Below are 22,905 nucleotides of genomic sequence, written 5' to 3'. Positions count from 1 at the left end.
TTTTTCCCTCATTCAGTAATCAAGTTTACTCATCAAAAATATGAAAAACACAAGGAAAGTAAGTTTTATACAAGTAACATAGCTCCTGAAGATTGCTATGCCTTCCATGCTTCTATTCTGACAGCAGCACCATATGAAGAGTGTCCTTAATAAAAAATGCAATCCTTTTGTTGTTAATGGAAAAGGTTTAGTGTCATTAACTATTGCCAATTGTGTTCATAAAAAATATTCCTCACAGACTGCTCAGAATAGTTTTAAGGGTTAGGAATTTTTCAGTTAAGGGGCTAGATATTTTAGCTATAATTAACTAGTAATCACAATATGTTTATAGCCTAGAAAAAGGAGACACAGAATGGCTAGCAAAATGAATGATGTTACGCCATATTTAGAAAGCTGTAGCTTTTAAGTTATTTAGTAACTATTCAATTTTACTTTCATTGTATAAATATGTACTAGCTTCATATGGACTGCATTAATTTATTTCAATAAACAGCGCACATCTCTTCAAAACTGCAAGTTGCACAATTATTTGCAATGACAAACAATTTCTGGATAGTTTAGAAGAGGCCAAAAAAGTTTTGGTAATTACATGCCTGGGGGTTAGGAGCAAACAGCTTCTGAAAGTAGGATGAAATGGCAGAATAACCCAAAAAGAGTTGAAAAATGCAAACTTCTCTCTCCCTCAAAACTAAAATCAGGCATTTGCATCAAAAAAATCCCAACTGAAACCACTCCATAAAAATTTATGAAGAGTGTGGCACTTGTTTAGAAATTGAAACCTAGTGTTTAAGATAACACAGGAATATCAATACAAACAGAAAATAATTTGTATTTTCTATTTTAGAATTGCGACAATGGAACTTTCAACAGAACCTAGCATTTTGTGAGGAGAAAAAAAACAACTTTAAAGTTGGGGAGCATTTACAAATTGGCAAATAATATTACTTTTCTCACCTCTTCCTTCACTCCTTCCCAGTCCTCTAGTAGAGCAGTCAAATTAAAATAGCTCACTTGTAGAGTTTATTCTGAAACTATTGTTCTTACATTAATGAGTGGGACCAAATAAAAAATGTTTATTTGCTTTGTGGCCCAAACAGAATACATACCAATCTTTGATTTAAACGTTTATTCTCCTCTTCTTTCATTTGTAATGTCTACAAGCAAGCAAAATAAATTTAATTTTTAAATTGGCAGCACATTTAACATAAAAAACTTAGAATTTGTTATTTAACTGGTTGCCAAGTTAAAAGCACTTGTGTCAAAAGGTAAAGTGACACCCATCAGGTAACAACAAAAATTTTAGATAAGATACATTCATCAAATTACATATGGCATCAACATTTTACCAATTTCTTCCCCTATTATATGTACACAAAGAAGCAACATCAGTTGAAATACCATGAAAGTTCTATCTTTTATTTCACAATGTTGAGTCACATTCTTTGGTATGTGCCTTAAATAAGAGATCATCTTATTTACAGATTAGAACTTCAGGATAATTGGTCCTCATACATAATCCAATTGCGTACTACACGAACTTTATTTCAAGAGAAAGATACCAGCTTAACAGTGGTCAATTAAAAGTTGTGAAAAATGTGATGCAACTTCAGAAGTTGTTGAGAAATGAAATGGTTGAGGAAAAATTTATTTTAAAAGCTACAGGATAATAAACTACATAGTGATTAGCCCACAGCTTCCAACCTGATAGTCGCCCAACCTCGGACGGCCCGCTTCTATCTCCTACCCAAAATCCACAAACAGAACTGCCCCGGTAGACCAATTGTCTCAGCTTGCTCCTGCCCCACAGAACTCATTTCTCATTATCTTGACTCCCTTCTCTCTCCCCCTGTCCAGTCCCTTCCCACCTACATCCGTGACTCCTCTGACACCTTACGTCACATCAACAATTTCCAGTTCCCTGGCCCCAACTGCTTCCTCTTCACCATGGACGTCCAATCCCTCTACACCTCCATCCCTCACCAGGATGGTCTGAGGGCCCTTAGCTTCTTCCTCGAACAGAGGCCCGAACAATCTCCATCCACCACTACTCTCCTCCGTCTGGCTGAACTTGTTCTCACGCTGAACAATTTCTCCTTCAACTCCTCTCACTTCCTCCAAATAAAAGGTGTGGCTATGGGTACCCGCATGGGCCCCAGCTATGCCTGTCTCTTTATGGGGTATGTAGAACATTCCTTGTTGCAGTCCTACTCCGGCCCCCTTCCACAACTCTTTCTCCGGTACATCGATGATTACTTCGGTGCCGCTTCATGCTCTCGTCGGGACTTGGAAAAATTTATTAATTTTGCTTCCAATCTCCACCCCTCCATCATTTTCACGTGGTCCATCTCTGACACTTCCCTTCCCTTCCTTGACCTCTCTGTCTCAATCTCTGGTGATAGACTGTCCACCAATATCCATTACAAACCCACCGACTCCCATAGCTCTCGACTACAGCTCCTCACACCCCGCTTCCTGTAAGGACTCCATCCCATTCTCTCAGTTCCTTCGCCTCCGTCGCATCTGTTCCGATGATGCTACCTGCAAAAACAGTTCCTCTGACATGTCCTCCTTCTTCCTTACCCGAGGTTTTCCACCCACGTCGTTGACAGGGCCCTCAATCGTGTCCGGCCCATCTCCCGCGCATCCGCCCTCACGCCTTCTCCTCCCTCCCAGAAACATGATAGGGTCCCCCTTGTCCTCACTTATCACCCCACCAGCCTCCGCATTCAAAGAATCATCCTCCGCCATTTCCGCCAACTCCAGCATGATGCCACCACCAAACACATCTTCCCTTCACCCCCCCTATCGGCATTCCGTAGGGATCGCTCCCTCCGGGACACCCTGGTCCACTCCTCCATCACCCCCTACTCCTCAACCCCCTCCTATGGCACCACCCCATGCCCACGCAAAAGATGCAACACCTGCCCCTTCACTTCCTCTCTCCTCACCGTCCAAGGACCCCAAACACTCCTTTCAAGTGAAGCAGCATTTCACTTGCACTTCCCCCAACTTAGTCTACTGCATTCGTTGCTCCCAATGTGGTCTCCTCTACACTGGAGAGGCCAAACGTAAACTGGGCGACCGCTTTGCAGAACACCTGCGGTCTGTCCGCAAGAATGACCCAAACCTCCCTGTCGCTTGCCATTTTAACACTCCACCCTGCTCTCTTGCCCACATGTCTGTCCTTGGCTTGCTGCATGTTCCAGTGAAGCCCAACGCAAACTGGAGGAACAACACCTCATCTTCCGACTAGGCACTTTACAGCCATCCGGACTGAATATTGAATTCAACAACTTTAGGTTGTGAGCTCCCTCCCCCATCCCCACCCCCTTTCTGTTTCCCCCTTCCTTTTCTTTTTTTTTCCAATAAATTATATAGATTTTCCTTTTCCCACCTGTTTCCATTATAAAAAAAAATTTTTTTTTTTTTTTACATCTTTTATGCTCTCCCCACCCCCACTAGAGCTATACCTTGAGTGCCCTACCATCCATTCTTAATTAGCACATTCGTTTAGATTATATCACCAACTTTAACTTTAACACCTATGTGTTCTTTTGTACTATTGTTGTTGACATCTTTTGATGATCTGCTTCTATCACTGCTTGTTTGTCCCTACAACCACACCCCCACTCCACCTCTCTCTTTCTCTCTCTCTCTCTCTCTCTCCGCCCCCCACACACACACCTTAAACCAGCTTATATTTCAACTCTTTCTTGGACTCGAACTCAAGTTCTGTCGAAGGGTCATGAGGACTCGAAACGTCAACTCTCTTCTTCTCCGCCGATGCTGCCAGACCTGCTGAGTTTTTCCAGGTAATTCTGTTTTTGTTTTTGTAGTGATTAGCTTGTGTGACGATAAAAATAGATGTATGAAAAAAAAATGAAAGATGGTAACCACAAAAAGGCATGAATAAAGGATCATGCCCAACATTCAGAAAGCTCTCACTAGCAGCAGTATAAACATAATTATTCTCCCATAGTTAATGAGAGAAATAAAATGAAAGACTGCCCTATTAGAACAGTTCATATATAGCAAGAGTAGGCAATGACACATTTTCCAGCTAAGAGAAGAGCCTAAGTGTATCCACATTTTTTTAACCACCGATTCATGTAATGGGTAACAATGAATAAAATGTGAAGCAACGAAAAAGATAAATATATATGTAAAAAATAGAGATGCTTTTATATTGGGCCTTTCATGCCCTAAGAATACCCTAACATCCTTTTCAGGTAACTAATTATTTTAAAGTGTAGTCCCTGTTATATAGGCAAACATGACAGAAACAGCTTGAAGAGCAATAAGATGAATTACCACTAGATATATATTTTTGTTGGTGTTGATTGAAGGATATAATGTTGTCCACAAGAGCTCTCAACAAGAGGACCAACTACTTATTTTCAACAAGAGCTACATTTTGTTCATAGCACCTTTTGGAACTCTCACATACAAGGCAGGAAACAAACTGTTCTATGTACAGCAATGCTTCTTTTGATCAAAGCTTTCCCAATCGGATCTCAACTTTTTCACACATGATATAGTTCCATTGAATAACCAGATATAAGTATAAATGCATTAAAATATTCTGATAAGGTCCAATTCATTAAGTGATCACACCTATTATATTACAACGAGACAACCAAAGAGGAAGTGTTTCAGTCACAACAAAGTAGAGAGGAGGAGGGAGATTTTAGGAAAGCTAGATAAGAACGTATGTAAGAATGTATAAAAACTGAGTGAAGAGGTTGGAGGTGTTGGTTATTTGGGATAATAGTGGGCAATATGGAGCACAATAAACAGATGGCATGGCATAGGGCAGTAGAGAATGGCTTCCCACTTACAATTTCCCTGTGATGCATTCCTCAAATAAGTGACACTATTTTGCAGAACAGATGAAGATTAGGTGCTTTCCCAAAGAATTCCATCAGCCATGCTCCGTAATCATTTATATTAGCAATGCAGTGCTGCGAAGTTTGCCCATTATTACAAAGATTTCAATCATGGTAAAATAGTAGATAAGAGAATGGCCAATACTGGTCATTTTGTGCACATCTGAAACGGTCATTAAAAACAATTTCCACTATCGACAAAATTTCAACACTTTCATATATAAAATTATTTATCATATTTTTCTTGCAGAGCCTTTGGAATCTTAATTTCCTTTCATTCATTCAAGCATCAGGAGAGGTTTGAGTTAATTAAAAATTTGTAATTAAGGATTTGTAAAAGGCAGATCATGTTTGATTAATTGAATTTTTTGATGAAGTAACAGAGAAGGTTGAAGGGAATGCAGTGGATGTTGTCAATATGGTTGTTAAGAAAGCAACTGACAAGTTACCACATAAAAAAAGGCCAACTAACAAAATTGGTGTCTACTGAATAGGAGAGTCAGTGCCCAATTGGATAAAAAAAATTGGCTTAGGAGCAGAAAGCAGCAAGTTGTGGTAGATGGCTGTTTTATGGACTGCAGGGTTGTGGACAGTGATAGACTGGCAGAATGGGTAGACAAGTGACGGATGGAATACACAGAAGTTTGAGGTGATGCATTTTGGCAGAAGGTATAGGCAGAGGCAATATAGAAGTAATGGCACAATTCTAAAGAGTGTGGAGGAACAGAGGGGTCTGGGAGTGCATGCACATTGACCTTTGAAGGTGGCAGGACATGTTCAGAGGGTGGTTAGCAAAGAATCTGGGATTTTGGTCTTCATAAATAGAGGCATCAATTACAAAAGCAGGGAAGCTATCCCAACCTTTATAAAGCTGTGGTTAGGCTCTAACTAGAGTACAATGTCTAGTTCTGGTCACCACACTGTAAGAAAACTATGAAGGTCATTGAGAGGATGTAGAGGTTTACCAAATAGTTCCAGAGATTTTGTTTTTGGGGGGGGGGGGGGGGGGGGGTTGGCGGGGAGAGAAGAGAGGGGGTCTTAGCTACAAGGATAAGATTGGAAAGGCTGGGGTTGTTCTCATTGGAACAAAGGAGACTTCGGAACGATTTAATAGGTGTTCAAGATTATGACAGGCGACAGACTTAGTAATGTAGACAAGGAAACACTCTTCCCATTAGGTGATGATACAAGGACTACGGGACACAGGTTTAAGATTTTGAGCAAGATGTAGGGGAAAATGAGATTTTTTTTATAAAAAGAGTGGCAATGTCCTGGAATTCAATGGCTACGAGAGTGGTGGAAGTGGAACAATCAATAATTTGAAAAATAAATTGGACGGGCACTTGAGGGAACCAACTTGCAGGGCTACAGGGGTTGAGCAAGGAAGTGGGACTGATTGGATTGCTCCCCGGGAGCCAGCATGGAGTTGATGGGCCAAATGGCCTTGTCCTGTGCCGTAAATGACAGTGACTTATAATGAGTGTGAAGTGTGAAGTTTCATAAGATGGTTATGTTTTGAACTGTTTCTTTTCATTCAAGGTAAAATGGAGTAGTGGGGAGGAACATGTAATCTACTAGTACTGCCCAGCAATAAGCCATCGGGTCAGGGAACCTAGGGCAAGTGCCAGTGCTAGCCGTCTTACAACTAGTAGACACAAAGAAAGGAACTTGGGCAGACTTACAGACTCACTTATTCAGAGAGAGGGAGGTAGAGAGAAATAGCAGCTGCTGTGAACAGCAGGGAATGTTTTCTGTTAGCAACCAGGCAAAATGTTGGTGGGAGCTCATTCTCTGGTTGAACACAAGAAACAGGAGCAGGAGTAAACCATATGGTCTGTCCAGCCTGCTCCGCCATTCATTATGATCATGGCTGACCTTGGGCTTCAACTCCATTTTCCTGCCCACTCCTCATATCCCTTAATTCCCCGAGACACCAAAAATCTATCTACCACAACCCTCAGGGGTAGAGAAGTCCGAAGATTCACAACCATTTAAGTGAAGTATTTTCTCTCCATTTCAGTCCTAAGTGACTGGCTCCCCTTAAACTCAGGCTGTGCCCCTGTGTTTTAGACTCTCCAACAAGCAGAAACAATCTCTCAGTGTCTACCCTCTCAAGCCCTTCCAAAATTTTGTAGGTTTCAATGAGATCACCTCTCATTCTGCTAAACTCCAGAGAATATAAGCCCAATTTACTTAGCCTCTCATCATAAAACAACACCTTAATCCCAGGGACCAATTTCGTGAGCCTTTGCTGTACTGCTTCCAATGCAAGCATATCCTTTCTTAAATGTGGAGACCAAAACTGCACACAGTATTCCAGATGTGGTCTCACCAAAACCTTGCAGCAACGCTTCTTTATTCCTGTACTCCAGTGCCCTTGCAAAAAAGGTCAACATGCATTTCCCCAAAGAGATAGGACCTGTAGAGATTTAAGGGTGCTAGAAGGTTCACCCTGGGGTGGCCGGAAGAAGGGGTCATGGGGGTGTGCCTTGTTGCTGGAAGCCAGTCGGTATTCTCAAAAGACCGAGGGAAGCGGCTCTCGATGGACATTGGATGCTATGATTCAGTTAAGCAGGGAAAACTTGGATCAGGATCCTGTAAAAACAATTCTGTGGAGTGTGGTGTACTGTACAAATGCACTATGGGATTTTCGGCCTTGTTGATAGGATGGAAGCGTAGTGTGTTAGTTGTCAACTAAGTAATGTTTAGTTAGTGTTGTTTTAACTTGCTTGTTACAGTGAAATTCTTTAAAACATGAAATCTTGTGTGATTCTCTGAATCAGTCCCTGGGAATTCAAATCTCTTTTCAGAAAAGTTAATCAGTTTCTACAGGGTTCTATGACTTTAAAAGTCAATGCAGCAAACAAAGGTGGCAATGATAGCCTCCCAAACTAGTACCTTAGGAAAATATTTTATAGAACATTGCATTAGTTTTTACATGCACACTGATAACACCCAGCTCTATCTAACTACCTTTTTCGATGACTCTACTGTTACTAAATTATCAAACTGCTCATCCGACATCAGGTACTGGATTAGAAGTTTTCTCTAACTAAATATTGGGAGGAACACATCCATTGTCTTCAATCCCTGTTACAGTCTCCAACAGTCTATCCTCCATAAACTTGAGGCCATCCAAACTGAGCTACCATGTCCCCATTCACCCAGCACTCCTGTGCTCACTGACTTACATCTGGAATAGCAAGTGCTCAATTTTAATATTTTCACCCTCATTTTCAAGCCCATCCATGACCTCATCTCCTCCCTGTAATCTCCTGCAGCCTTGCAACCTTTTTTTTTGATTGTTCATGGGATGTGGGCATCGCTGGCATTTATTGCCCATCCCTAATGTTCAGAAGGCATTTAAGAGTCAGCCACATTGCTGTGGGTCTGGAGTCACGTGTAGGCCAGACCAGATAAGATTTCTTGATTTGTTCTAGTTTATGAAGGATTTCCTTCCCTAAAGGATATTAGCGAACCAGGTGGGTTTTTACGACAATCGGCAATGGTTTCATGGTCATCATCAGGCTTTCAAATTCCAGATTTTTAATGAATTCAAATTTCATTGTCTGCCGTGGTAGGATTCAAACCCAGGTCCCCAGAGCATTACCCTGGGTCTCTGGATTACTAGTCAGTGACAATACAACTATGCTACCGCCTCCCCCACCTTCCTCTTATCAACACTCAGATGTTTCTGGCCTAGAGCATCCCAATTTTAAATGCACCACAACTGGTGGCCGTGCCTTTAACTGACTAGGCCATAAACTCTGGCATTGCCTCCCGAAACCTTTCTGCCTCTTTTTCCTCCTGTAAGACGTTCCTTAAAAACTACCTCTTTGATCAAGTCTTTGGCCATCTTATGTGGCTTGATGTCAAATTTTGTTTTATAATGCGCCTTTGAAGCACCTTGGGATGCTTCATTATATTAGGGAATTTTTTTTATATATATATAAAAATACAATTGTTGTTTTTGATCCCAAAGTAGCACACAAGGGCAATATGACCCAGTGTTCACTAATTCTGAAAAACTATGCTCTAACATCAGTAAACCATTTTGGAAAAAGTGCTTCACCACAGGGAGTAGGAGGATAAACAGTCAACCTGCCTCATGAATATATTTATAGGATTGTTGAGAGGATTGGGAAAGACCTGAGAATAATCCTCAATTATACTAAGGCTTCCAATATTTCAGCTGGAGAAATAGTGAAATATGAAAATAACTATGGTACATCACACTCAAAACAGAATTGGAACAAAAGATTCTTCACATTAAAGCATGGAAATAAGCCATGCCTGGTTGGAAAGAAAGTGAAGTGGCAGCATGGGAGAGCGCTTTGCACATAAATATTTACATGTCACAGAATAAGAGCATACACAAAACAATGTAACATTATATCCCATGTATTCAGCTTACAGTTTAGGCTTGTTTGGAGTGTAACAAAACGGAAGTTCAACTGAACTACAAAGTCAATGCTTGGTGATGCAAGTAGCTGCTTTATAATGGACAGAAGTGCCACCTACATCTTGGTTAGAATTAACCACTTCAACAAAACATGAGAGCTTGGCTTCTGGGTGTGCTCAGCTCACGGGGTGCATCACAAGGATAGTACTTTATTAACCATTGCTTTGTATTAAGTTTTGCTACATTTTTATTTTCAAAGGAAACCACGAATTATTAAGGTCCTTTATCATATATATATATACATACACACACACAATATAAGATATTTTCCTGTATATATCAACCAAATGATATTTTTCTTTCAATGGAGGTGACAAAATGATCAGTAAAACTTCAGCACAATGCTTACCTAGACAGATGGAAAAACAAAAAAAAAACTGGGTTGGGAACTTTCCTATCCATGTATGAAGAAAAGGAAAGTGAGGTACCACTAAGGTCTACAACTCATTCATTTCCATGCAGACATAAGATAATTAAATAATTGCCACCAGAAATTTAGAATTGCAGGAACCCATGAGTTTAAGAGGTTCTGAAATGAGTTTTCACAAACTCAAATTGAATGAACAACAAAAAAGTGCCCTTCATAAACCAGAACAAATCAAGAAGTTTTCCTAACATTATTTCCACTGGTTATGGAAAGTAGTAACAGCACTTGCATTACAAAGATTAGAATCAGGATGCGCATGTACAAAGAAAAAAAATGACCCTCAACCCTTCCACTATTACATTCTTCATTTAATTGCAGTGTACCCAGGTGCCCTGTATTTAAACACTGAAGGTCAATTGCAATTTGATCCCTGATAACCTCAGATCAGAATGTACAGAAGATTCAGCTGGAATGGCTAGAGTGAGCACATCGACAACATTTCAAAGATGTATAATACCCAAACATAAAATGTGCTGATAAATCTGCACTTTGACTGGAATCATGGCAAATCTGACTGATGGTAGACAGACTGTAATTGTTTATGCCGCTCTGAAGGACATTTAAAAGTTTTGGCCATGACTAAGATTTCTTTTTATGGATCATGGATTTTAGGCAAATCAGCAGGATAAAACTCTTCCTCCATGAATTTTACTTATCCACACCAGATCATCCAGACATTTGTAAACGCAGAAACCGGTTTCCCACAATTAAACAGTCACAACATTAAGATACGTAATAAAGGCTTGAGGAACCATGATTGGGTTGAACTGTGATTCATTGTACCAATAGATTACCTCACTATTATGTCTCCCGTGAGCATTACTGGTTCTGAAATGTAAGTATCTTTCAGGTTAACAGCAACTCTTCAGTCTTCTCAGGGAACTTGCCTGCACATTTTTGGACCGTTTCCCCAAAGAGTCATTCCACAGAATTCTAAAGGAAAGTTTACTTCATGGTTTACCCCAAATATGTACCTGGTTTCACTTACACAATCTCATATGCCTTCCCACCTCTCAAACAGGAGCTTCCAGTGGTAATTGGGGAACGAACTATTGCAACCAGAGCCAAAAATGGAGAAATGTCCATAATGATCACACAGAGAAAGACTTATCATATATTCAAATAACACATGCTGCTGTGTTTGATTGCTCTTTGGAACAAATCATCCAAAGAACAAATCTGCATTAACAGAACATTTCACTTTCTCAGGATTTTCCAAATCTCTTCACAATTAATTCATTACATTTGAGTGCAGTCATTGTTTTGTAGGCAAACATGGCAGCCAATTATGCACAGCTAGGTTCCACACTGCGGGTACAACCAATGGAAGTAAAACATTACTGGTGAGGCTTGTAGTGAGTAAATGTTAGAGGCAAAGTATTCAAAATTCAGAGCAGCGATATATTTTAAAATAACTCAATTAAATTCAATTCAATACATTCAGATTAATTTGTAGGATAAATATATATGAATTGACAATATTTTCAAGGAAGCCCAGTATCAGTGAGAAATCTACTTTAAAATGGTTCAAACGAACAAACAAAAAATGTTATGGCAATCAAAGTTACTGAGCTGTTAAAGTAGCATTTAGGGGCAAAAGTAAATACATATACACACAATGTTCATATATGTGGTATCCAATATATGGGACAGAATAATGCCCCTCCACCCCCACCATCAATGCACTGTTATATTTACCAAGCACATCAACTATTTACCTGAGCAAGACAGAAAGCAAAATATGTGCTAAGTGTGGAAAAGTCTAGTTTGCAGTTTGGCTAATCAGGAAGTGAGCTGACACTATTCAAGTTATTTTACCAACATTTAAATAGAGCTTTTAAAGTAGTAAAATATTTCCAGGCGTTTACAGCCAGGTTAAAAGACTTTTGTCTTACATCTGGGCTAGATTTAAATACAAGTGCCAAAACAAATCTCAGAGATGAAGAACATGCAAATTGTCATTTTTTCCACTTTGACAGGAGAATATTATTTCTAAATGGCAAAATCTGATTAACTAAGTAATTGAGTGATGGATTGAAAGAGTGTCAAAAATTTTCCTTCTCCTTCAGTTCCAAGTGCTTCCATCTGTTTGGGGCGGGGGAGGGGGGAGGGAAGAAACATTATAAATTTAGGGTGAACAATGGAGGAAAAGTTGTTTTGCATGAAGTGGACACAAGCAGAGATATATATTCTTATCTTCTGAATAGATTGCATCATTTTTAGATAGTGCTGCCGAAGAGACCATGCACTACTACAGGAAGGAAGGGAAACAAAGAGCTGGAAACTATAGGCCAGTCAGCCTAACATCTGTCATTGCGAAAATGCTACAATCCATTATTAAGGAAGAAATAGGGCATTTAGAAAAGCTCAACGCAGTCAGAGTCAACATGGTTTTGTGAAAGGGAAATCATGCTTGACAAATCTGCTCGAGTTCTTTGAGAATATAACAAGCAGAGTTGATAATGGGGAACCAGTAGATGCAGCGTATTTGGATTTCCAGAAGGCATTCGATAAGGTGCCACATACAAGATTATTGCACAACACAGGAGCTCATGATATTGGAGGTAATGTTTTAGCATGGATTGAGGATTGGTTAACACACAGAAAACAGAGTCAGGATTAATGGGACTTTTTCGGGTTGGAAAAACATAACTAGTGGAGTGCCACATGGATCAGTCGTAGGGTCTTAATTATTTATCATCTATATTAATGACTTGGAGGAGGGGGCAGGAGTGTAATGTATCCAAATTTTCTGATGATACAAGAAGAGGTGGGAGGGCACGTTGTGATGAGGACATAAGGAATCTGCAAGGGGATATACATAGGTTGAGTGAGTAGACAGAAACTTGGCAGAGGGAGTTTAATGTAGGAAAATGTGAGGTCATGCGCTTTAGTAGGAAAAATCAAAATGCAGACTATTATTTAAATGGAGAGAGACTCCAAAAAAATGCAGATCAGAGGGATTTGGGTGTTCTTGTGCATGAAACACAAAAAGTTAGCATGCAGGTGCAGCAAATAATTAAGGTGGCAAATGGAATTTTGGCCTGTATTGCTAGGGGAAAAATAGGGAAGTCTTGTTACAACTGCGCAGGGTGTTGGTGAGGCTGCACCTGGAGTACTGTGTATAGTTTTGGTCCCCGTATTTAAGAAAGGATATACTGGCTTTGAAGGCAGTTCAAAAGAGATTTACTAGGCTGATTCCTGGGATGAAGGGGTTGACTTAGCAAGAATGGCTAAGCAAGTTAGGCCTTCGTTCATTAGAGTTTATAAGAATGAGGGGTGATCTTATTGAAATGCACAAGATTCTGAGGGGGCTTAACAGGATAGATGTTGAGAAGATGTTTCCACTAATGGGGGAATCTCGAACTAGGGGACATAGTTACAGAATAAGGGGGCACTCACTTAAAACGGAAATGTGAAGGAACTTCTTCTCTCAGAGGGTAGTGAATGTCTGGAATTCCCTACCCCAGAGTGTTGTGGAGGCTAGATCACAAAGTATTTCAAGAGGAGGCAGATAGATTTTGAAATATCGGGGAGTTGAGGGTTATAAGGAGCTGGCACGAAAGAGGAGTTGAGGCCTGGGGCAGATCAGCCATGATCTTATTGAATGACGGGGCAGGCCTGATGGGCCGAATGGCCTGCTCCTGCTCCTGCTCCTATTTCTTGTTATGTACTACATGAATACCATGATACACACCCCATAAAAATTCCCAATTTCTGGTATGAATACACCTTTTATACTACTGCAACCAAATCCGTAACACACTATTATAAAATAATTAAGCATAATGCTGACAGAAATCTTTAAGAATATCTTAACACATCACATGCAACAAATAACCATCGACATACGGATTTAGAAAATGCATAAGTATGTGTAGATAATAAATGGAGAGTTAAGTATGACAATTCAGAAAACTCACAGTCAGTTAAGATGATGCATTACGTATACATTTCAATTAACACTACTACCTTTGTAACCAAATGCATTGTTAACTGACAAGTGCTACATTCTTTCCAGTAAAATATATTTTTATGCATTAGTGAAACCTCCATAATCCACAGAATTTTAATTCAGAACTGTATTGGAATGCAGCCAATTGCAAAATGTCAGCTTATTGTGTATTACTCTAACATCAATTAGATAGTGAGATTTCCTAAATGAATGAACTTACATTGACCAGAACACTGGGAGAACTCCTTACTCTTTTTTGAATAGTGGATAGCATCTTACATACCAACCCAAATAGGTGTGGTTTAGTCTCTCATCAGAAAGGTGGTACCTTCTAACATTCCCTCAGTAATGCACTGGAGCATCAACATTGACTGTGTGCCCAAGTCCTGGCGCAAGATTTAAAACCACAATCTTCGGACTCGGAGGCAAGCATACTAAGCTGGCAAACTAATCAACCAGATGCTAAGAAAAAACAATTCAAATTGATGTTATTTGAATTATGCTCACAAACAGATTTAATTTTAAACACATAACAATGCAGCAGTCATACAATGAATTATTCATCTTTATTCGGCTCCTAGATTATTTCTGTGCCATACATGCAACATTTTGAAGTATCTATTCCATTATGGAGGTTTCACTGCATATCAAAATATCCCCTGCATTTTAACCATTTAGACATGAACATCTACTTACTCTTTCTAAGATCATAATCCTATGTTTTTCCTCAGACATTTGGATGGTTTCACTGTATTGAAGTAAATAGAGATTTGATTAATGCATTGAAAAAGAAATTCAAATATAAGAAGTTCAATACTTTCTCTAGCTAACAAATTTCAAAGAGCTCCAGATAAACAACCAGCAGCAGATTTTACATTGTAGTAGGTACACTCATTGAGGCAGTGTTCAAGTCTTCTCTGCACTCCCACCATCACTCCCGAATGTACTCTCTCAAGAAGGTAGATGTGCCATTAGGCTTCTTAAATTTAGGATTAGCAGGGAGGGGGAAGAAAGCACAGGGATAAAGAGATAATCTTCACCTCAAAAAACAGTCTAAGCAATCTTGTTTATTTCAAGAGTCAGAAAACTATTTAGAATGCAAAAGCTATCTAATGTATATTTATGCTTAATAGCTGAATTGCCTAATCTTACCTGAAATTATCCTATCTACAAAGTGGGAAAGTACCTGTATACGCAAAAAATTGCTTTGATCATTTTTGGAAATATTTGATGTAAGATTGCGAATAAAAAGACAAAAAGTTGGTTCGTCTTACAGACTTAATTTTGAACATAAAAATGCAGCAGTCATACAATGAGATCAATGGATTTCTGAAATGACAAAGAAACAGAAATTTCCAATTACCAATTTTGGAATAGATTAGAATGAATGCGTGCCATATTTAATATAGTGATGCTTCTAAAGGTATTTTGTCCGATTTCGAATTTGTGCCTGTCCTCTTATGTGAGGAGTTACAGCATACAATAGTTGTAAATGAAAACTGCAATTCAGGTTCTTATAACAAGCCTTGGGACAATTTTGCAGTTTTGTCCATTACAAGAAAAAGGGGGAATCAGCATAATTTAAGCAATTGCTTAAAAACTGCAAGCTATTGACCGGCGTTCACTGTTAGACTTGCCAGTGCCCTCCTTTTAATCACAGAATCACACAGTGCAGAAAAGGCCCTTCGGCCAATCGAGTCTGCACCGACACGTGAGAAACACCTGACCTATCTACCTACCTAATCCCATTTACCAGCACTTGGCCCATAGCCTTGAAGGTTATGACGTACCAATTGCTCATCCAGGTACCTTTTAAAGGATGAGAGGCAACCCGCCTCCACCACCCTCCCACACAGTGCATTCCAGACCGTCACCACCCTCTGGGTGAAAAAGTTTTTCCTCACATCCCCCTAAACCTCCTGCTCCTCACCTTGAACTTGTGTTCCCTCGTGACTGACCCTTCAACTAAGGGGAACAGCTGCTCCCTATCCATCTTGTCCATGCCCCTCATAATCTTGTACACCTCGATCAGGTCATCTCTCAGTCTTCTCTGCTCCAACAAAAATAACCCAGGTCTATCCAACCTTTCTTCATAACTTAAATGTTCCCTCCCAGGCAACATCCTGGTGAATCTCCTCTGCACCCACTCCAGTGCAATCACATCCTTCCTATAATGTTGTGACCAGAACCGCACATAGTACTCTAGCTGTGGCCTCACCAAGGTTCTATACAACTCCAACGTGACCTTCCTACCTTTGTAACCTATGCTTCGATTGATAAAGGCAAGTGTCCCACATGCCTTTTTCACCACCCTGCTAACATGCCCCTTCGCCTTCAGAGATCTATGGACACAAATGCCAAGGTCCCTTTGTTCCTCAGGACGTCCTAGTGTCATGCCGTTCATTGAATACTTCCTCGACAAATTATTCCTTCCGAAGTGTATCACCTCATACTTTTCAGGGTTAAATTCCACCTGCCACTTATCTGCCCATTTGACCATCCCGTCTATATCTTCCTGTAGCCCAAAACACTCAACTTAATGCCCTGCAAGTTGCTAGAAGCACAAGAGGACTCAACAGGGCATCTTGGATCTGAGTAAATAGGGCAAGTAACTATGTACCTCCTTAACTAATCAATCAGATGGAAGAATTGTGAAATGAGCTGCAAGTAGTCTGAACAATGAAGTATAAGTTAGAATGGTGAATTGAATGTCAAATCAGGTACAGAAAGAGAAATATGGAAAGAAAGACTAGATCAAGAGAAAGAGAAGTCAAAGAAAAAAATAGTTTATCTTAAATTCACTAACATTTAAAACCTGAAGGAATAACTTGTCTTTCAATAGTTGAGTTTCAGTGCCAGAAACATTGACTGATACTGATAGTACTTAACACATATCATGCTGTTAAAAAGGCACTTAAGATGGAAATCGACAAGTCCTAACTTTCTGCTGCAAGTTTAAATCTCATATGCTGTGTAAGTATAGGAACTTCACATCATACAATATATTTTAATGGGAATGCTGTTTTCACAAAGCCAACAGCACAGCTACAACTATCAGATAGCAACTTTTGGATTTTTGCTCTTAATGACGTATCTGCCCTCAACAGAAGTTGCTGTGGCATTTGCATCCATGTGACTTCAAGCACTACTCATTTAGCCATTATTTTGACAGCAATTTTCAGGCAAATGTTCCTCCACATATTTTAACTGAAAAAAGATCTTAAGATGGTGGAAAGGTGTCTAGTGGATAAAAGGAAGCGACAGGAAACAGTTGTGCTGAAGGGTTGTTTTTTGGACTGGAGGAAGGTATATATAGTGGGGTACCCCAGGGTTCAGTATTAGGGCTACTGCTTTTCTTGATTAATGATGTAGACTTGGGTGTGACAGACAATTTCAAAATTTGCAGATGGAACAAAATTTGGAAGTATTGTGAATCTGAAGATAGTGTTAAATCTCAAATGAACAGACAGGCTTTTGGAGTGGCAGATAAGTGGCAGATGAAATTTATTGCAGAGAAGTATGAAATGAATAATTTTGATAGGAAACACAGGGGGGCAATATAAACTAAAGGGTACAACTCTAAAGAGAGTGCAAGAGTAGAGGGGCCTAGCTGTATGTGAGCATAAATCATTAAAGGTGGCAGAGAAAGTTGTTACGGTGTAGACATGGTGGACTATAAATGGCCTCTTTCTGCACCGTAACTTATCTATATTTCTGTGGTTAACAAAGCATATGGGATCCTGGACTTCATAAATAGGGGCATGGAGTATGAAAGCAAGGAAGTTATGATAAACCTGTATAAAACACCGGTTCGACCATAATTGGAATACTTTGTCCAGCTCTGGGCACCACACATTAGAAAGGATGTGAAGGCATTAGGGAGGGTGCAGAAAAAATTCGCGAGAATGATTCCAGGGATGATGATAGATTTGAGAAGCTGGGACTGTTCCCTTTGGAGAAGAAAAGATGAAGAGGAGATTTGATGGAGGTGTTCAAAATCATAGGGGGTCTTGGACAGAAAACATAGGGAGAAAATGTTTCTGCTAGTGAAAGATTTGAGAACCAGAGGACTCCGATTTAAGGTGAATGCCAAAAGAAGCAACAGCAACATGAGGAACAACTCTTTTACACAGCAAGTTGTTAGGATCTGGAATGCACTGCTGAGAGTGGCGCTGAAAGCAGTTTCAATCAAGGCCTTCTAAAGAGAATTAGAGAATTATTTTAAGAGAAAATATCTGCAGGGCTACAGGGAAAAGAGGGGGGGTGAGCTACGCTTGCTGAGAGCCGGCATTCTATGATTCTGTGAAAAGCGATATCAGACATTGTTGGTTGTTTATTTGCTTGGGTATATTGCCAAAACAGTAAGTACAGTCTAGTACCAACATGAGTACATTATATTGGTAGCTCCATCCCTGTACATGGAATTGCAGGATTTTCTTAAATTATTGTTGGATTGTCACAGAGATAAACACCCAGTCAGTGCCAGGTACAGCATTCCAAAATATCGTTCATTTTTTTCAAAGGTTTAACAGATATTCGTATGGAAAAAAACAGTGAGTTTTTGGAAACCAGAATTACAAGGGCTAGCTTGCTTTTGTGACTAAACATACATGCTCTGTGGCATCCAAAAAAATTAACTACTGTGAGTTGATTGAAGGTATCATGACAGACTATTCCTGTGAATCACACTTTGTTGCAGCAAAAAGTAGTGCTCTTTCAATATTAAAGAAGATTCTCTCATAATTGCTGGTGCAATTTTGACTATAAATAGAAAACAGAACATTCTCTCAGTCTCCTTAACTGAGAAAACTCTGAGTCTAAAGTGGGTTGGCAGTATAAATTTCTTACACTGGAGAAGTTTATGCTGTACTTTCCACCACTTAAAAGGCAACATGATTGTCAGCTACAGGGAAATGTAAGATCTCTAAGGTGATTATGAAATCAATCCACTTCAGCGATGAACCAAACATTGGCCATATTTGTCACTTTCTAGGAGGAAGTGAAAGCAAATTCTGAAAAGTCAGAGGTGGTCTAAATTTGATGAGGAAATAAAAGCCATGCCCGAGATAGGCCTAATAGGCCAAGATAGTCAAAGTGGACAAGATCACGTCACCTTTTCTGACACTGAGTACCAGAAATCCAATTTCCTCCGAGAAACTGAGGGATCAGGTTCATTACCTGAAGATTCAAAAAGGTTTTAGGGTTGCTGGTGGCAGCAGGTATCAACAAGTATTCCTACTTAATTCCTAAATGATATAATCCATCATACCAAATGTTTGGTTATAGGGTGTGCAACACAGAATCAGGCCATTTAGCTTAACAGGCCTATGCCAATGTTAACGTTCCACAACAGCCTCTTCCCACCTCTCCTCACTGACACCATCACCCATATCTACTATTCCTTTATCCCTTTTGCAATAAAGGCCAACATACCACTTGCCTTCCTAATTGCTTGCTGGATCTACATGTTAGCTTCCAATGTTCCTTGTACAAGGACACCCAAATTTCTCTGCAGATCAGCATTTAATAGTTTTTCATGTCTTAAAAATTGTTTTTATATTCTTCCTACCAAGTTAATAAACTTATATTTCCCCACATTACATTCTTGGCACCTTCTTCTCCACTTAGTTAATCTATATCTAAATTTATTTGTGGCCTCTTTACAACTTACTTTCCCACCAAGCTTTGTATTGTCAGGAAACATGGATATATCACACTTGATCCTTTCCACTTGGTCATTAATATAGATTACAAATAGATGAGGCCCAGCTCTGATCCCTGCAGCACCCCAATAACAGGCCAAACTGAAAATGACCTGCTTATTCCATCTCTGTTTTCTGTCCTGCAGCAATCCACTATCCATGTTAATTTTTACTCCCAGCCCCACGAGCTGTAATCTTGTGCAACAACCTTTTGTGTGGTACCTTAATGAATGTCTTTTGAAAAACCAAATCGACAGCATCCACTGGTTCCCCTTTATCTACCCTGCTAGTTGCATTGTTAAAAATAGATTTGTCAAAATACGATTTGCCTTTCATAGCGCCATGCTGACTTTGTTTAATTTTAAATCTGTGATGATTTTCAAAGTGCCCTGCTACCTGTTCCACGATAATGAATTTCAGCATTTCCCAGAGGACCGATTTCAGGTCAACTAGCCTGTAGTTCCCAGTTTTCTGTCTCCCTCTTTTCCTGAGTACTGGTGTTACACTTATTAACTTCTGATCCACTTGGATCATTCCAGAATCTAGGGAATTTAGGAAGATCAGGACTAGTGCATTCACAATCTTTCCAGCCATCTTTTTCAGAATCTTTGGATGATGGCCATCAGGTCCATTGGGTTTGTTGGCTTTCAGTCCAATTAATTTCTCCAGGATTTTTTCTTTAGTAATATGATTACTTTACGTTCCTCGCCCTCATTAGACCCTTGGTTCCATTATTTCTGGTAGGTTTTTGTATCTTCTACTGTGATGGCAGGCAACATATTTGTTTAATGTCTTTGCCATTTCTTTACTCCCCATTATTATTTCTCCTGTTTCAGTCTCTAAGGGATAAATTTTACTTTTTGTATACTTGAAAGTTCTTACACTATATGATTTGCTAATTTATTTTATATTGTATTTTCCTCCCTCATTCAATTTTTGATCATCCTTTGCTGCTACCTAAAACCCTCCCAATCCTCAGGTTTACCACTCTTCCCAAAGTAATAAACACCTTTTAATCTAGTACTTCACCTCCTTATTTAGCCAAGGATGGATCTCTTACTTCTCAATGGATTGAGTCTTTATTTAAAGAAATATTTCTCTGATGTTTGCTGTTATTCACTTATCTTCATGCCTTTTAATCTAATTTCCCAATCTACCCAAGCTGGGTTGTTCCTCATATCCTTTGCAACTGTCTTTTAGTTTCAGATTTACATACATCATTCTCAAATTCAATTGTGAAATTTTATCCTATGATCTCATCACATAAAACAGGATCTAAAATAGCATTATCTCCAATTTGTCCAGTCTATATTAAGATCAAGTGCCTCACAAATGTAGCATCGTACTTGTTACAAGCTATTCCTTTTTCTTGAATCATACTCTGGTGCAATAGTATAGTGACTGTTAGAGGGCCAATATTATTCCTATCAGCATTTTGTGACCCTTACTATTTCCTATTTAAACTCATACTAATTCTAGACACTAATAGCATACCAAAAATACTAAATAATTATGGGGCAAAAAGGGGGTGGGGGGAGGAAATAAATACAATAATTATCACTAGAGAAAAAGTACTAGGAAAACTAATGGGGCTAAAGGCCGTTAAGTCTTTCGGATAACTGCTCTAGATGAGCAGCAACATGCTAATTACAACTTTGTACTCAAAGATTAAAATTTCACATACCATAAAAAATTCCTTGTTTAAAAAAGAAAAAAAAAATCAACCCTCAAGATTCAAGCACTCCATGTTCAAATTTGCTGCCACCAATCTAGCACAGGGCTGAATGAGGGGAATTTATTAGAAATAGAGAAAAACAAAACAGCAATCACAAGAAAAAATGCAGAAAAATCTGTTCAAATAAAAGAGAGGTGGGGAATTAATATCATTTTTCAAACAGCATTGATCCCATAATCACTTGGACCTGATGGGTTGCATCCTAGGATATTAAAGGAAATAGCTGCAGAGATAGTGGATGCACTGGTTAGATCCTTAGAATCCTTAGATTCTGAAAAAGTCCCAGAGGATTGGAAAATTGCCAATGTAACGTCCTTATTCAAAAAGGGAGAGAAGCAAAAAACAGGTAACTATACGGCCAGTTAGCTTAACATCTGTCAATGGGAAAATGTTGGAATCTATTATGAAAGGATGAAATAGCAGAACATTTAGAAATGCATAATAAATTGTCTTTCACTTGAACCCTCCATCCAACCTTTTTATTTTAAGCCCTATTTACAGCCTAGTTATTTGATTTACCAGGACACAGGCCCCAGCCCAGTTTAAGTGGAAACCACCCAAACTTAACAGCTCCCTCTATCCCCAATACTGGTTCCAGTGCTATATTAATCAAAATCCCTGCCTCCTGTGACACTTTGAGGTGCACATTCAACTAGTTGATCTATTTGACTCTGTGCCAAATTGTGAGCGGCTCAAATAGCAATCCAGAGATTTGGCTTACTAATTTTGATCTTAGCTCTGTTATCGTTCTACATATGTCACTGGTCCAACATGGACTATGACAACTGGGTCCTCCCCCTTCCACTCTACATTCTTCTCCAGCTGAGAGATACCCTTAACCCTTGGTCTGGGCAGGCATCACAACCTTTCGAGCTCCTAGTTGCGGCTGCAGTTAACAGTATCCCTTCCTCTGACTATACTGTCCCCCACCACTACCACATTCCTTTTTACTCTGCACCCCCTGTTCAATGGCTTCCTGTACTATGATACTACTGTCAGTTTGCTCATTCAACTTGCAGACTTTGCCCTCATCCACACAGGCAAGAAGCTTGTACCAGTTGGATAAGGGAAAAGACAAGGCTCCTCTAGAACGACACCTGGAATCTCCTCATCCATCTATCTTACAGTTGCACACTCCTGTCCATGACCACTATCCAGACCTGCACTACTTCTTAACCTAAGGGATATGGCTGCCTCCTGGATCAAACTGTCAACAACAACTTGTATTTATATAGCACATTCAACGTAATGGAATGTCCCCCAAGGACACAGAGGCATTATGAAACAAAGTGTGACACTGAGTCTCATAAGGTCTGATGACCAAAAGCTAGGTCAAATAAGTAGATTTTAAGTATCTTAAAGGAAGCAAGCAAGGTAAAGAGGTGGGGAGGTGTAAGGAGGAATTTCAGAACTTGGGCCCTAGTCAGTTGAAGGCATGGCCACCAATAGTGGAGCCATTATGATTGGGAATGTACATGAAGCTGGAATTAGAGAAGCAAAGATATCTTGGAGGGTTGTGGGGTTGGAGGAGATTACAGAGATAGGTAAGGGCAAGGCCTTGGAGGGATCTGAAAATAAGGAAGAGGATTTTAAAATCAAGATGTTGCTTAGCCGGGAGCCAATGAAGGCCAGCGAGTACAGGGGTAATAGAAGTATGGGCCATGCTGTAGGCTAAGACACGAACGGCAGAGTTTTGAATGACCTCAAGTTTACGGAGGGGAGAAAGTGGGAGACCAGC

The 22,905-nt window shown here is 39.7% G+C and overlaps 1 protein-coding gene across 2 annotated transcripts in view; it reads right to left on the bottom strand.

The window, feature by feature from the left end:
• Nucleotides 1-22,905, bottom strand: part of rb1cc1 (RB1-inducible coiled-coil 1) — a 188,996-nt gene that overhangs the window by 51,383 nt on the left and 114,708 nt on the right. The window contains exons 18-19 of one of the 2 annotated variants that reach the window (XM_041189528.1): nt 14,427-14,478; nt 1,107-1,154 (exon numbers count right to left, since the gene is read on the bottom strand). In XM_041189528.1, coding sequence (XP_041045462.1) covers nt 1,107-1,154; nt 14,427-14,478 — 100 coding nt within the window. The remainder of the gene's footprint in view (nt 1-1,106; nt 1,155-14,426; nt 14,479-22,905) is intronic. The other variant, XM_041189529.1, reaches the window with a different exon arrangement.

The sequence above is a fragment of the Carcharodon carcharias genome, chromosome 6 (genome assembly GCF_017639515.1).
Source record: "Carcharodon carcharias isolate sCarCar2 chromosome 6, sCarCar2.pri, whole genome shotgun sequence".
Lineage (NCBI taxonomy): Eukaryota > Metazoa > Chordata > Chondrichthyes > Lamniformes > Lamnidae > Carcharodon > Carcharodon carcharias.
The sequence above is the reverse complement of the archived record's forward strand: the minus strand, read 5'-3'. Positions and strand labels throughout refer to the sequence as shown.